Source organism: Saccopteryx bilineata, chromosome 6 (assembly GCF_036850765.1).
Source record: "Saccopteryx bilineata isolate mSacBil1 chromosome 6, mSacBil1_pri_phased_curated, whole genome shotgun sequence".
NCBI lineage: Eukaryota > Metazoa > Chordata > Mammalia > Chiroptera > Emballonuridae > Saccopteryx > Saccopteryx bilineata.
The window spans coordinates 29474739-29487857 of record NC_089495.1 but is presented as its reverse complement, the minus strand read 5'-3'; the positions used below and the strand labels follow the sequence as shown (position 1 = coordinate 29487857).

General features: G+C 50.5%; 2 protein-coding genes across 2 annotated transcripts in view; one reads left to right on the top strand and one right to left on the bottom strand.

The window, feature by feature from the left end:
- Positions 1-5860: 5860 nt before the first annotated feature.
- Positions 5861-10470, top strand: BRF2 (BRF2 RNA polymerase III transcription initiation factor subunit). The gene is made up of 4 exons (XM_066234062.1): positions 5861-6130; positions 6880-6939; positions 7400-7721; positions 8944-10470. The coding sequence occupies exons 1-4, from the start codon at positions 5977-5979 to the stop codon at positions 9671-9673; spliced, it is 1266 nt and encodes a 421-aa protein (XP_066090159.1). The 5' UTR covers positions 5861-5976; the 3' UTR covers positions 9674-10470.
- ADGRA2 (adhesion G protein-coupled receptor A2) overlaps positions 10243-13119 on the bottom strand; it is a 37918-nt gene continuing 35041 nt past the window's right edge. Inside the window, exon 19 of the mRNA XM_066234061.1 lies at positions 10243-13071. Coding sequence (XP_066090158.1) covers positions 11811-13071 — 1261 coding nt within the window. The 3' untranslated portion in view covers positions 10243-11810. The remainder of the gene's footprint in view (positions 13072-13119) is intronic.

Sequence of the window (13119 nt, the reverse complement as noted above, 5' to 3'; positions counted from 1 at the left end):
TGTCTAGATCTCTAATGCATAGAATGATAGCCACAGTCAACAACGCAACACTGAATACTGGATATTTTTACATTTTTTTAATGATTAAAAAATCAAAATGACACATGAAAATTACGTGGAATTTAAACTTAGATGTCCACAAAGTTTTTTTTTTAAGATTTTTAAAAAATTTTTATTCATTTTTAGAGAGGAGAGAGAGAAAGGAGAGAGACAGAGAGAAGGGGGGAGGAGCTGGAAGCATCAACTCCCATATGTGCCTTGACCAGGCAAGCCCAGGGTTTTGAACCGGCGACCTCAGCATTTCCAGGTCGATGCTTTATCCACTGCGCCACCACAGGTCAGGCTTTTTAAAAGGTTTTATTAATTGATTCTACAAAGGAGGGTGGATGAGAATTAGTTGCTTCAGTCTAGCTGTTGGTTTCTTGCCATATGTGCCTTGACCAGGTAAGCCCAGGGTTTCAAACAGGCCACCTCAGCGTTCCAGGTCGGTGTTCTATCCACTGCACCACCACAGGCCAGGCAGTGTCCACAAAGTTTTGTTGGAATATAGCCATACTCATTTGTTTTCATCCTTGTGTATGACTTTCCATGTTATACCAGCAGACTAGCATAGTTGCAACAGAGCCTACCATCTGCCAAAACTAAACATTTGGCCCTGGCTGGTTGGCTCAGTGGTAGAGCGTTGGCCTGGTGTGCGGGAGTCCTGGGTTTGATTCCCGGCCAGGGCACACAGGAGAAGCGCCCATCTGCTTCTCCACCCCTCCCCCTCTCCTTCCTCTCTGTCTCTCTCTTCCCCTCCCGCAGCCAAGGCTCCACTGGAGCAAAGTTGGCCCGGGCGCTGAGGATGGCTCTATGGCCTCTGCCTCAGGTGCTAGAATGGCTCTGGTTGCAGTGGAGTGACACCCCAGATGGGCAGAGCATCGCCCCCTGGTGGGCATGCTGGGTGGATCCCGGTCGGGAGCATGCGGGAGTCTGTCTGACTGCCTCCCTGTTTCCAACTTCAGGGGGAAAAAAAAACCCCAAACAAACAAACAAAACTAAACATTTGCTATTTGGCCCTTTACAGAAAAGTTTGCTGACTGCCTAGTCTAGGATCACTTCATGGGCCAAGGAGATAATGTTTTGATTCACTTGGAATCCTTGAGGGTTGGGGCAGGCAGGGAAAATAGAGATCATAGAACTCAATCCTCCCTGAAGATGAGGCCAGAGAGGCCACAGTCTCCCTGAGGAGCGAAGTTCCAGGTAAGGCGACTAATATTTATGCTCTATGCAGCAAATGAGGGCCTGTGACCACCTCCTTAGACCTATCAGATGCCTTTGTTCCTAGGATTTCTAGAAATTGAACACATTAATACTCATCCCAAGAGAGAGAAAAGGTGTTGGGGGTCACAGAATAAACAATGCAAAAGGGAAAAATGCATACGAGTGAGGGATGTTATTTGGCACTAAGGTTTAGGAAGTCCTGGCCAGGCTCTGCACTGGGGCTGTCCCCTGTGCGTGTTGGAGAATCATGAGTGTCCACTACAGAGCTGAGGGTGGCGGGAAGGAAATCCTGTCAGAAAGGCTCCAAGGCCTGAGCCAACTGCCAGGCTTAAGGCCACAAAGAAGAGAGTGTCCTCAGGGCCCAGAGTGAAACTGGTTTAAAGTGATAGTTCAGTCACCTGAGCTGGGAGAAGCCCAGGGGTAAGGCCTGATTCAGGACCTGAGAGCAGCCAGCCCCTCTGGATGGAGACGATCCTGCCTCTGAGAAAGTCTAGGTGTTGCTTCTGACAGACCCGCGAGCACAGGTATTCACAGGATTTGCGAAGCTCTTGACTGAGTACCAGCCCTCACTTAGGGGTGTTCCCAGGACACAGGGATGAAAAAGCCAGAGCACTCCCTCAGAGACTTGCAAGCAAAAGGAAAGGCAGACAGGCAAACAACTAACTGGAATACACACATCTAACCAAGTGGCGGGAAGCTTCTTTCAGGCCCCACACCCTCAGCGCCTTCCTCTTTGGTCTCCTCTCTAGAAGGAACTCTGGTCTTAAGGTCAGTATTTCCCACCGGAACCATGGCTGGGGTGGCCTTTCCAACAGCCTCCCCTCCACAATAGCTTTCTGCTCTAATCCAGCCCATTCGGGGCACTCAGCATTCTAAAAGCCTGTGCGTCAGGTACCATGGGAGCACCGGTGAGACGGAGATGAGAAACGTGGTTCCAGTTTCACAGGCGGGGACTGGGGGTGAAGGGTTGGAAGAGCATGTGTTAAATAGATAATCAGTCTCATTGAATGATGGTAACTCTCAGAAGTGTTTGTAGCAGTGGTAAAGTCACCAGAGGCGATGTATCTGTCCTGATTCCCCAGAGGAAGGGAAATAAATTTTCTAAATAAACGGATTTCTTGGGAAAGTGGAGAATCCCAGATCTATATGTCTTAGTAAAGTGCGCCATCTTCTGCCTGAGTCCTGCCCACCTCCCAGCCTTTTAGTGTCTGAAGGCAAGCCTATGTCACGCTATCACACACTTGTGACTGGAAAGAGAATTACCCCTCCATCCTTTACAGTTGCTGGTTGGAGGATCATGAAACTGCTCTTTCACTTTACAATAAGCCGTGTGAGGGAAAGTAGAATTTAAAAACTTCTGTCATGGGTAGATGACTGTAATAAAATCCCACTCTAAAAAAAATCCCACTCTAAGGCCCTGGTCGGTTGGCTCAGCAGTAGAGCATCAGCCCGGCATGTGGAAGTCTCAGGTTTGATTCCTGGTCAGGGCACACAGGAGAAGCACCCATTTACCTCCCCCCTTCCCCCTCTCTTTTCTGTCTCTTTCTTCCCCTTCCGCAGCCAAGGTTCCATGAGCCCAGGCGCTAAGGATGTCTCCATGGCCTCCACCTCAGGTGCTAGAATGGCTCTGGTTGCAGCGGAGCAACGCCCCAGATGGGCAGAGCATCGCCCCCTGGTGGGCATACCAGGTGGATCCCAGTTGGGCTCATTTGGGAATCTGACTGCCTCCCCACTTCTAACTTTGGAAAAATACAAAGAAAGAAAAATCCCACTCTAAAAAAAATGCAGTTCTGTTCAAGATCTCCACAAAATTAGAGATGAGAGAAGTCTTACGCTGTTCTTATATGATAATGTAAAAAAGACACCCTCAGTGTCAATTATGTTGTTTTTAGGGACATGTTTCCCTACTCTGTAAGAATGTTGACTGTACTAAAAAACTAAATAAAAAAAACCGACAACAACAACTAAATCAGAAATTCTGAGGTGCATGTGCACATGCTCATGCAAGTGTGTCCCAATGTTTGTCTGCTGGACAACCAGAAATAAATCTTCACCACATATATCACACTAGTGGGGAAGTCTAGAAAAGAGGGGACTTGGAATGCACAAGCCTTGGATTATAGACAACATGCAATCTTTCTATTTCTTTTTCTTTTTGTCATATATGTCCTTGTTCTGCATTGCAGTCCAGGGAACTACAGCCTCGTCAGATATAAAGGGAGCCCTCTGTATTTGACTGCTGATTATTGCTCTTTCAAAAGAAACTATAGCTCTGTCCAATGAGATCCCTTTATTTTTGAGGCTCAAATGCTCTGAGTCTTCACTGGATACATAGTCATTGTGTAACCTTATTAGTCTGACTCTTCAGACTAATAAGCACTATTTTTCTTTTTCAAATTTTCAGCTCTAAGATGCATAATAATTTACTGATCTTCTAAAGAAGGTAGCTGTAACCTGTATCTCATTCCTCAAGGGAGTATCCCTATTTCTTAATGGGCTGACAAGACACCCTTACCTTTCAAATCATTCTGCAAAGAAACTAGCTGTCCAGTGATTTCCTGTTCTCAGTGGCAAGGGATGAGCTCATTCTGCACCCCCAATTCCCAGTGTAAGGTTCAAATTGAGCCCACAACAGCTTCTAAAATCTACTAATGCCAGAGGCCTCTCTGAAATTCTTCACTGTCAGCCTGAGAAACAGAAATTCTCCAAACTTGCTATGATGATTCCCATCTGCTTTCTTGGATTGATTAGGACAGGCTTTTGGCTGTACTTGTCATTTAGCTCAATTTTTTATTTTTGAGACACACAACTAATTCTAAAACTTCTAAGCATTAAAATATTTATTCTGAGTGAAATTAAGATTTAGTTATAAGAAAATACACTCTCTTTTTGGTGACTTTTAATTTATACTCAAACATGACATACATAATTTTTAATTTGTAAGCTTGGTTTTGGTAACAGCATCAATTTTGCTCAAGATTCTTTGACCTTATGTCCTGGCCAGGTAGCTCAGCTGGTTGAAGCATTGTCCTGATACACCAAGGTTGCCAGTTTGATGCCTGGTCAGGACAAATACAGGAATCAACCAATGAATGCATTGATGGATAAAACAACAAATTGATGTGTCTCTCTCCCTTCCTCTCACTCTAAAAGAGAGAGAGAGAGAGAGAGAGAGAGAGAGAGAGGAAAAGAAAAAAGAAAAGACTAATTGATGAGTACCAGCAATTTTCAACAGGTATGCTGCAAGAATTTTTAAAATACGCAATACCTGACAATTTTGTAAGGGGCACTGACCTCTTTTCCCCTAGATTGTCAAATAAAAACATGACAACAGCCAATACAATAGCCATCTGGTGTGAACGAATCAAAATTATACCTATTTTGGAGGTCAGATCAGCAAAAAATATAATATTCTTTTAATGTGCCACAAAATTTTAGTAATTAGTTTATGTGTGCCATGAGATGGATCAACAAAAAATATAATATTCTTTTAATGTGCCACAAAATTTTAGTAATTAGTTTATGTGTGCTATGAGATGAAAAAAGTTGACAATTGCTGATCTATACTATAGCAGGCTAGGTACTTCGGAGCCAGAACCGTGGCTCAAGCTTTTTTTTTTTTTTTTTTTTTTGTATTTTTCTGAAGCTGGAAACGGGGAGAGACAGTCAGACAGACTCCCGCATGCGCCCGACCGGGATCCACCCGGCACGCCCACCAGGGGGCGATGCTCTGCCCCTCTGGGGCGTCGCTCTGCCGTGACTAGAGCCACTCTAGCGCCTGGGGCAGAGGCCAAGGAGCCATCCCCAGCGCCCTGGCCATCTTTGCTCCAATGGAGCCTTGGCTGCGGGAGGGGAAGAGAGAGACAGGAAGGAGAGGGGGTGGAGAAGCAAATGGGCGCTTCTCCTATGTGCCCTGTCCAGGAATCGAACCCGGGTCGCCCGCACGCCAGGCCGACGCTCTACCGCTGACGTGGCTCAAGCTTTTGACAACATCCCAATCTCCTTGAACCCTCCAGTTTGTCAAAGGCCAAAGCACTCCATATTCTTTCACTCCAACTCCCTGAGACATTGGTTGCCTAGCCTCTGATAGCATTTGACTTTGCCACTCTGGATTTTAATTCTACTCCCTCATTCTACTGTTGAGAAAAACAGACTGCAAAGTGAAGAAACAATTTGCTTAAGGAAACTGCTCTAGAAAGTAGAACACAATTTATTACTCTCACTACACTATTCGCTTGCCCTTTTAGGTACATACTTTATTCTAGGGCCAAAATCAACATTCGTTACCAAAGAGAAATGGAGAATCTGCTATTCCAATCCTAACGCTTTAGAAACGAGAAACGAGCGTTGTGGGACGACGACAATTTCTTGTCTCTTATGCATGTCCATGTAGGTAGAACGTTTACCAAAATTCAACCCCCTAGTCTGAGTCATCTCAAACCAACTACAAATAGTTGGGAACCCAAAGACACAGTCCAGACCAGGAACCTCTTTTCTTAGCGTAGGTTTTCACCCGGATCCACAAAGGAACGGACCGGAAGTGGCGTTCAATCGCAGAGCAGAGGGAACTATCCATACCGCAGTCGCGCTGGCCGGAAGAGAGAAGTGCAGTTCCTAGAAAGTTCCCCTCTTAGTTCCTGCTTCTGCACGGTTGCTGTTGCCGACGTTGGGTTGGGTGACCGAAAGCTTTCGCGGCGCTGGACAGATTTTGAAATGCCAGGCGGAGGCCGGTGTCCCGACTGCGGCTCCACGGAGCTCGTGGAAGACTCGCACTATTCGCAGAGCCAGCTGGTGTGCTCCGACTGCGGCTGCGTGGTCACCGAGGGCGTTCTTACTACCACCTTCAGCGATGAGGGCAACCTCCGAGGTACCTGTTCCGTGCTTTCCAGGGCTGTGGTTACAGCCTGGGACAGTGGAGGGACTGAAGTCGGATTTCTTTTATCTCCCTCCCATTTCTTGTATCTCCCTCCCATTTCTTGTCACGTACACACTTAAATACGGGAGAAAACGACCTAAAGTGAACGAGTGAGCTGCGGAAGATTAAGAACGGCCATTCACCTATGTTTTCCTAGCATCTAGTATAATATCTGACATTCTTAGTAGGTATAATAAACGCTCAGTAAATGAAAGAGAAACAAAGTTCCACTTAATTTACCCAGTGTAGTCGTTGAGGAAGGATTGTGGGTGAACTCTTTAGGAGTACAGCACATACTATTACCCTGAAGTAGTTTTTAGTACTAATTGGCAACACATCTTTTTTCCCTTTGCTTTCCAAGTCTCTGACCAATCAGCCCTCCATCAAAATGTGCAGCCAGGAAAATTGCCTGGATTGGCTGTATGGAGGGTACAAATTCATACTGAAATTTCTGAAAATTTGGAACACTTAGAACTGCTTTAGCCCAGTCCTAATAATCCTCAGTCTCCGTGTATTTAATACACAGTGCTTGTGGATATAGAAAACCAGATGGACTTTTAATGTGTATAGATGGGCACCTTCTATACCACAGAAGATGACTAATGATTTGAGTTCTGCTCCCTGACTTTGTATGGTGGGAGGGCATGGGTCTTGTGGATAAAGGCTAAACAAGCTATTTGTTGTCCTTTTTTTCCCTACAGAAGTAACATATTCCCGAAGTACAGGCGAAAATGAACAAGTTAGTCGCAGTCAGCAACGAGGTGAGAATCAATCTTTTATGACACAGTAGCTTTAAAGAAAATTCTCTGATGCTCCAGCCGATATGCTTGCTTCCTGATTGCAGCATTACCATGTAAGGTAGATTAGAAGAGAATGGTGATTAGACATAGAAGATGGGAATAGTTCTAGGAGAGGTAGCAGATCAGTAGAAGTTTGGGGTTTGCTCAGGAGTATGTTTGAGGTAGATTCAAGGAGTCCAAATCAAACTTTGGGTTGGTCCTGAATCAAACCGGCCTCCAAAAAATGGTGATGGACTGAAATGTGACTTCTTTCCACAAATTTCTTTGTGCCTTTAGAATGACTTCAGGCGTTACTCCTATCATTGTAGAAAGGGACTATTTTATTTGTGCATTTCGTAAGAGACACAAGTTTAGCAGAAGTTGCTGGGAGCTGCACAGTAGACCCTCTGTCCCCTCTAACTCTTGCTGTGGGTTTTACCAGGCCTCCGTCGAGTGAGAGACCTCTGTCGAGTTCTGCAGTTGCCATCAACATTTGAGGACACAGCAGTTGCCTACTACCAACAGGCATACCAGCACTCTGGCATCCGTGCTGCCAGGCTGCAAAAGAAGGAAGTGTTGGTTGGGTGCTGTGTCTTAATCACCTGCCGGCAGCATAACTGGCCCCTGACCATGGGAACCATCTGTACCCTGTTGTATGCAGACTTGGATGTGTTTTCTGGCACCTACATGCAGGTGGTGAAGCTTCTGGGGCTGGATGTGCCATCTCTGTGCTTGAAAGACCTGGTGAAGACCTACTGTAGCAGGTACCTGCCTAGTGGGAGATGTGGGGGTCGGTCGGGTCCTTACACCTGAATCCTTTTACCTCTGGCTGTCTCTTCTTGATGAAAGCCCATCTAAAAGAATGTGGGAGAAAAGTCTCTTCTCTCTTTCCTGTGCCTAGTACTAATAAGGTTGATCCCATTTGACATTTCTAGAGTGCTATGATTTTCAAGTCTCTTTGCCCTCACAGCAACCTGATGATGCAAGAAAGTAGTAGGTATTAGCCTTGGCACAGGACTTCTGAGGTGCACCACTCACCTGTGCAGCTTGCATGGCCACATGGAACAGCCCTGCCTCAGCAGGACCAACTGCGAAAGGAGGTGGATGGCAGAGCCTCAAGTAGAAGCTAATTCTTGTTCTTTTTATATAAGTAGCTGCGTTCTTTTCTTTTCTTTTTTTCTCTGACAAACGTAGTAGAAAACAAAGCCATTAGTGTCAAGTAGTCTTGAGTTTGAAGCTTGGTTACTTTCTTCCTAGATGACTATGAGCAAGTTTTTCAACTATCAGTGCACATAATAAAGTGTCGAGAAGCCAAAAGAACATTTGGGGGTTTTTTTTTTGGTTTTTTTTTTTTTGTATTTTTCTGAAGCTGGAAACGGGGAGAGACAGTCAGATAGACTCCCGCATGCGCCCGACCGGGATCCACCCGGCACGCCCACCAGGGGCGATGCTCTGCCCCTCCGGGGCGTCGCTCCACTGTGACCAGAGCCACTCTAGCGCCTGGGGCAGAGGCCAAGGAGCCATCCCCAGCGCCCGGGCCATCTTTGCTCCAATGGAGCCTTGGCTGCGGAAGGGGAAGAGAGAGACAGAGAGGAAGGAGGGGGGCGTGGAGAAGCAAATGGGCGCTTCTCCTATATGCCCTGTCCGGGAATTGAACCCGGGTCCCCCGCACGCCAGGCCGACGCTCTACCACTGAGCCAACCGGCCAGGGCCCCAAAAGAACATTTGTAAAGCACTCAGAGTAATGGCTGCTAGGGGTTTCTCAGTCAGCTTCCTTCTGCGTTCTCCTGCCCTCCACCTCACAAGCAGAAGACTCGCCCCACTGTCCCTCAGTACTTCTGTGGAACTTACCGCCCGCACGCTTGAGTGTTCCCAAGAGGCCAGAACAACTTGCCCCTCCTGAGTAGACTACTCTTCCTCACTTGGAAGAGCAGCCTCTCTCTCCCCACAGGCATTGAGACAAGACCCTCATTTTGGTTATTTCAGCTTCAAACTGTTCCAGGCCTCCCCATCTGTGCCAGCCAAATTCGTGGAAGACAAAGAGAGGATGCTGTCGCGAACACTGCAGTTGGTGGAGCTGGCGGATGAGACGTGGCTGGTGACTGGGCGGCATCCCTTGCCTGTCATCACTGCTGCTGCTTTCCTGGCGTGGCAGTCGCTGCAGCCGTCAGCGCGTCTGACATGTTCCCTGGCTCGATTTTGTAAATTGGCAAATGTGGACCTGCCCTACCCTGCTGCCTCCCGCCTGCAGGAGCTGCTGGCGGTGCTGGTGCGGATGGCTGAGCAGCTGGCCTGGTTGCAGGTTCTGAAACTTGACAAACGGTCTGTGGTGAAGCACCTCGGCGACCTGCTCCAGCACCGCCACATGCTGATCCGCAAAGCCTTTCGGGAAGGAGCAGCGGAGGTGGAATCCCCGGAGAAGGAGCTGCAGGGGCGGGGACTGGGGCAAGGACAGGGGAAAGAGGAAGTGGGTAATAGCTCCTTAGATGTGCCTGAGAGGAAGCGACCACCTGGCCCTGCCCCTCTCCTCCCACCCTGCATGTTGAAGCCCCCAAAGCGGGCCTGCCCCACGCCCCCTGCCTCCACAGTCACCGGAGATGAAAGCATTTCTGATAGTGAAATAGAGCAGTATTTGCGAACCCCTCAGGAAGTGAGGGACTTTCAGAGAGCCCAGGCTGCTGGACAAGCGGCTACCAGGCGGCCTAACCCTCCTTGATGTACATTGTGCATTGAGGGTAGAGGGACACTTCACTCCACTCTGACAGCAGCTTGATAATAGGCCTGTCATATCTAGAGATACTAGGGTGTACAGGTCCTTAGGTGTTGTCTTTCCTGTTTAAAGGAACCAAGAGGGGCTCTGCAGTTACTTGGAGCCCAGGTCCTGGAGTAGAAATCAGAGGAAATGTGGGGACACCTGGGTTGGAGAGAGCCCTCTCCCTGAGTACCAGAGAGAGCAGCTTACACGTGTTCACATTCTGTGGGATGGCTTTCCTCTTAAACTGTTGGGAGAGGGTCACTCTCTGCTGCTCCTGGTTTGAACTGGATCCACTGCTACTGCAGGGCTGATGGGGCCTCCTTACTGGTGTGGTGCTCTGGCATTTCCAATGGTATCAGCCCCCAGAGGACAGGAACTGGGCAACTCTCAGCCTCGTGTCCTTTCATAGGTTGGTGGGTTAATGTGTATTGTATCATGACATCTTATGCCTCATAACAAAAGGATTGTAGGTGGATTAAGTTATAGCTCAAAGGGCTTTGCAAAATTTTAATATATTAAAACAAGAGGCATCTGCTAGAAAACATTCTATTGTATAAAACCCGAGCTTTTAAAAACATGTTTTCTTTGGCACTTTTCGTCCCTTCCCTCCCCTTTCCCCAGCGTATTGCAAAAAGCTCTCCAGTGCTAAGGCATTGGCAGGGTATGTAAACAGCAGCCAGCATATGTGGAAGAATAATACAAAGCTTTCTTTCCTGTCTAATATGTCTGTGCAGCAAGCATAAATAACAGGATCCATCGCAAGGCGTGTGGGTTTCCTTTCCTCCCCTGTACCTTCTTTCACCTTGGTGATCAGGCGGGGTGATGGGGAGACGGGGAGGGGACCTGCACCAGGCCTCATTCCCACGATTCTGTCCACAAGGCCCCAGGTTCCCTCCACTTTCACTGGGTCCTGTAGTGAAAGGCTGGTGGTTGCTTCTTAGGTTGGGGGGAAATGGGAGTGCTGGTGTTTAAAAGTGGAGGCACAGGCCCCGGGGGAGCTGTAGGGACCCTGCCTGCTGCCTGGAAGAATTTGGCCTGGGCGTTGTGCATTGGGAAGCTGGATTGATGTTGTGGAGGTTTCCCCTAATTGGAAGCTAGAGATCAAATGATTGCAATGGTTCTTCTAGGTGGCTTCATAGAGGCAGAGAAGTGCTCTTCCTTAGTCCCTTGGTGTTGGGAGGCTGAGACGGGACATGGTCTTGTAATTGGACGTAAGTGCCTCTACAACACCACTTGCAGTCCTGTAGTAGAGCCTCTCTTCAGGGGACTGTTTATAGGACCAGGTTTAAGGCATGACTGACTTCCGCCCCAAATCTAAGCACTATTTCCCTCAGATTATCTTCAGGCAGAGTCAAGTTCTTAGGTATAGGGCTTTGTCTTCAGGTGCCACTTTGGAGCCCTGCTGTGTGGTGTGTGCACCACCCGTGGGAATGGAGTCCCTCCCTAATTGCGCACTCGCCCCCCTACTGGGTCTCATGCTGCCTTTCACACTGCCCCCCCCCCCTGCATATTGCATAGTTAATCTAAAAAAACAGCACCTTGTCCCTTCCGGTTAGGCTAGCTCTGTAGTTAGCGAAGAACCGGATGGCGGAGAGGCCCTAGGATCTAAGCACAGATGGCTGAGCTCAGAGGACGGAGTGAGAGAACATTGTTCTCGGCGCCCACCTGTGTTTTCCTGATGAGGCTGATGACCAGTGAGGCAGGGGGACAAGAGGTGTGTGAGGGGCGCCCCAGGAGCAGCCTACCTGGGCTGTGCTGTGCCCGTCCACTGTTCACTGCAGACTGGCAGGACCGTCCCCCTACCCTGGCCGGCACTGAAAACCGAAAACTAGCCTGGGCTGGGACGGAAATGTACCCTGCCGGTGCCGCTGGGATTGTCTGTCGCCACGCCAGAGGGACAGCCGGCCCTCTTCGCGGTTGCAGCCCTTTGCCTATCCTTTTACCCATCCTCCACGATTAAAGCTGGTGAGCCCCGCTGCAGCCCTCGGCACTTCCCCCCAAACCTGTTGACGTAAAGACAGACGTCTTTGAGGCCCCCGGGAAGCCGGGGTAACAAGCCCCTATGGCCAGCCAGTCCTAAAGTGTCACCCGCCCCATCCTAGACGGTGGTCTCGCTCTTCCAGAGGCCCGTCTTCATGCAGCTGCCAGCCGCCGCCTCGGCGCCGGTCATCGTGATGTCGTCGTACTTGCCGCCCTTGGGGGCGCCGTTCAGACTGGCCGTGTTGAGCGGGTACGAGCGGCGCTTGCTCTCCTTCTCCAGCGCGCCCTTGAGGTTGTCGCGACTGGCGCTGCGGCGCTGGCCCTGGCGGCCCGCCTCCGGGAGCGGCGCGGCGCTCGTGTCGCTGCCCTCGGACGGCGTGAGCGCGGGCTCGCCCTCCAGCTGCAGGCAGGCGCCGGGGCTGTTGCGGCTGCTGCCCGGGTAGCTGTCGGACGGGCTGTTGTGTAGGCTGCCGCTCTCGCTGGACAGGATCTCGGGCGCCCCGGCCGCCGCGCCCCCGCGCAGCGCTTTGAGCCGGTTCTTGCTGCCCGACTCCCCGGCGCGGTGCCCCTTGGCCCGACTCTTGTGCACTCGCCGCCCGTGGGGAAGGTTGTTGGGGTGGCGGGGTGCGAGGCTCCCGCGGGAGCCCACAGGCTCTGGCTCACCTTCCCCACGGGCCGCCACGCCTGCCTCGCACACCTGACTCTGGGCCAGCTGCAGGTTGGTGAGCTTGCAGGGGCCCGGGGGCGGCACATGGCCACTGCTGCCACTTGGGGATGACTTAAGGGAGGGGGTCGCCTCTCCGAACACTGGGGAACCGTCCTCTGGGGCGGCTGGCACGGCTGGGGGTGAGGCGCGCGAGGCTGAGGCAGGGGGGCAGCAGGCGCGCCAGGAGGCCCTAACGTCCCTGCGCCTGGCACAGTGGTGGGTGAAGACGAAGAGGCCCAGGGCCGAGGCTGCCACCCCGTACAGACAGCTGCACACCACCCGGGGCAGCCAGTGCTGGGACACCGCCAGAGCCCCACAGGCCCACATGGCCAGATACAGGAAATGCGTGGTCACTAGCGCCCCCAGCTGGACTCCCGGAGAATAGAGGCCATCACCATCCTCTGGGGGTCCAGCGGTCACCACGCCTGCGCTCCCAGTAGCCAGAAGGGAACCTGAGTCACTCATAAGGGGGCCGCTGCTCCTGAGTCTGGTGGAACCCCTCAGCTCCTCCCCTGGGTCCAGGGAGACCCTGCTTGCCCCTCCCTTGGAGCTCTGCGCCAGCGGACCCCTCAAACGCAGCCCTGCACACAGGAAATAGATCCAGGTGATCAGCAGAATCAAAGCCACCGGGATGTAGAAGGCTCCTAGGCTTGGACGCCACACCAGCCAGCAGCTGAGGAGAGACACGAGCAGTGGATGAGGAGAGGGAGCAAGTCTGAGG

Excerpts from the sequence above, each read along its gene's own strand:
- BRF2 (XM_066234062.1), top strand. The coding sequence starts at position 5,977 with ATGCCAGGCGGAGGCCGGTGTCCCGACTGCGGCTCCACGGAGCTCGTG. Across the intron at positions 6,131-6,879 it reads CGATGAGGGCAACCTCCGAG|AAGTAACATATTCCCGAAGT; the intron begins GTACCTGTTCCG and ends TTTTCCCTACAG. Across the intron at positions 7,722-8,943 it reads GTGAAGACCTACTGTAGCAG|CTTCAAACTGTTCCAGGCCT; the intron begins GTACCTGCCTAG and ends TGGTTATTTCAG.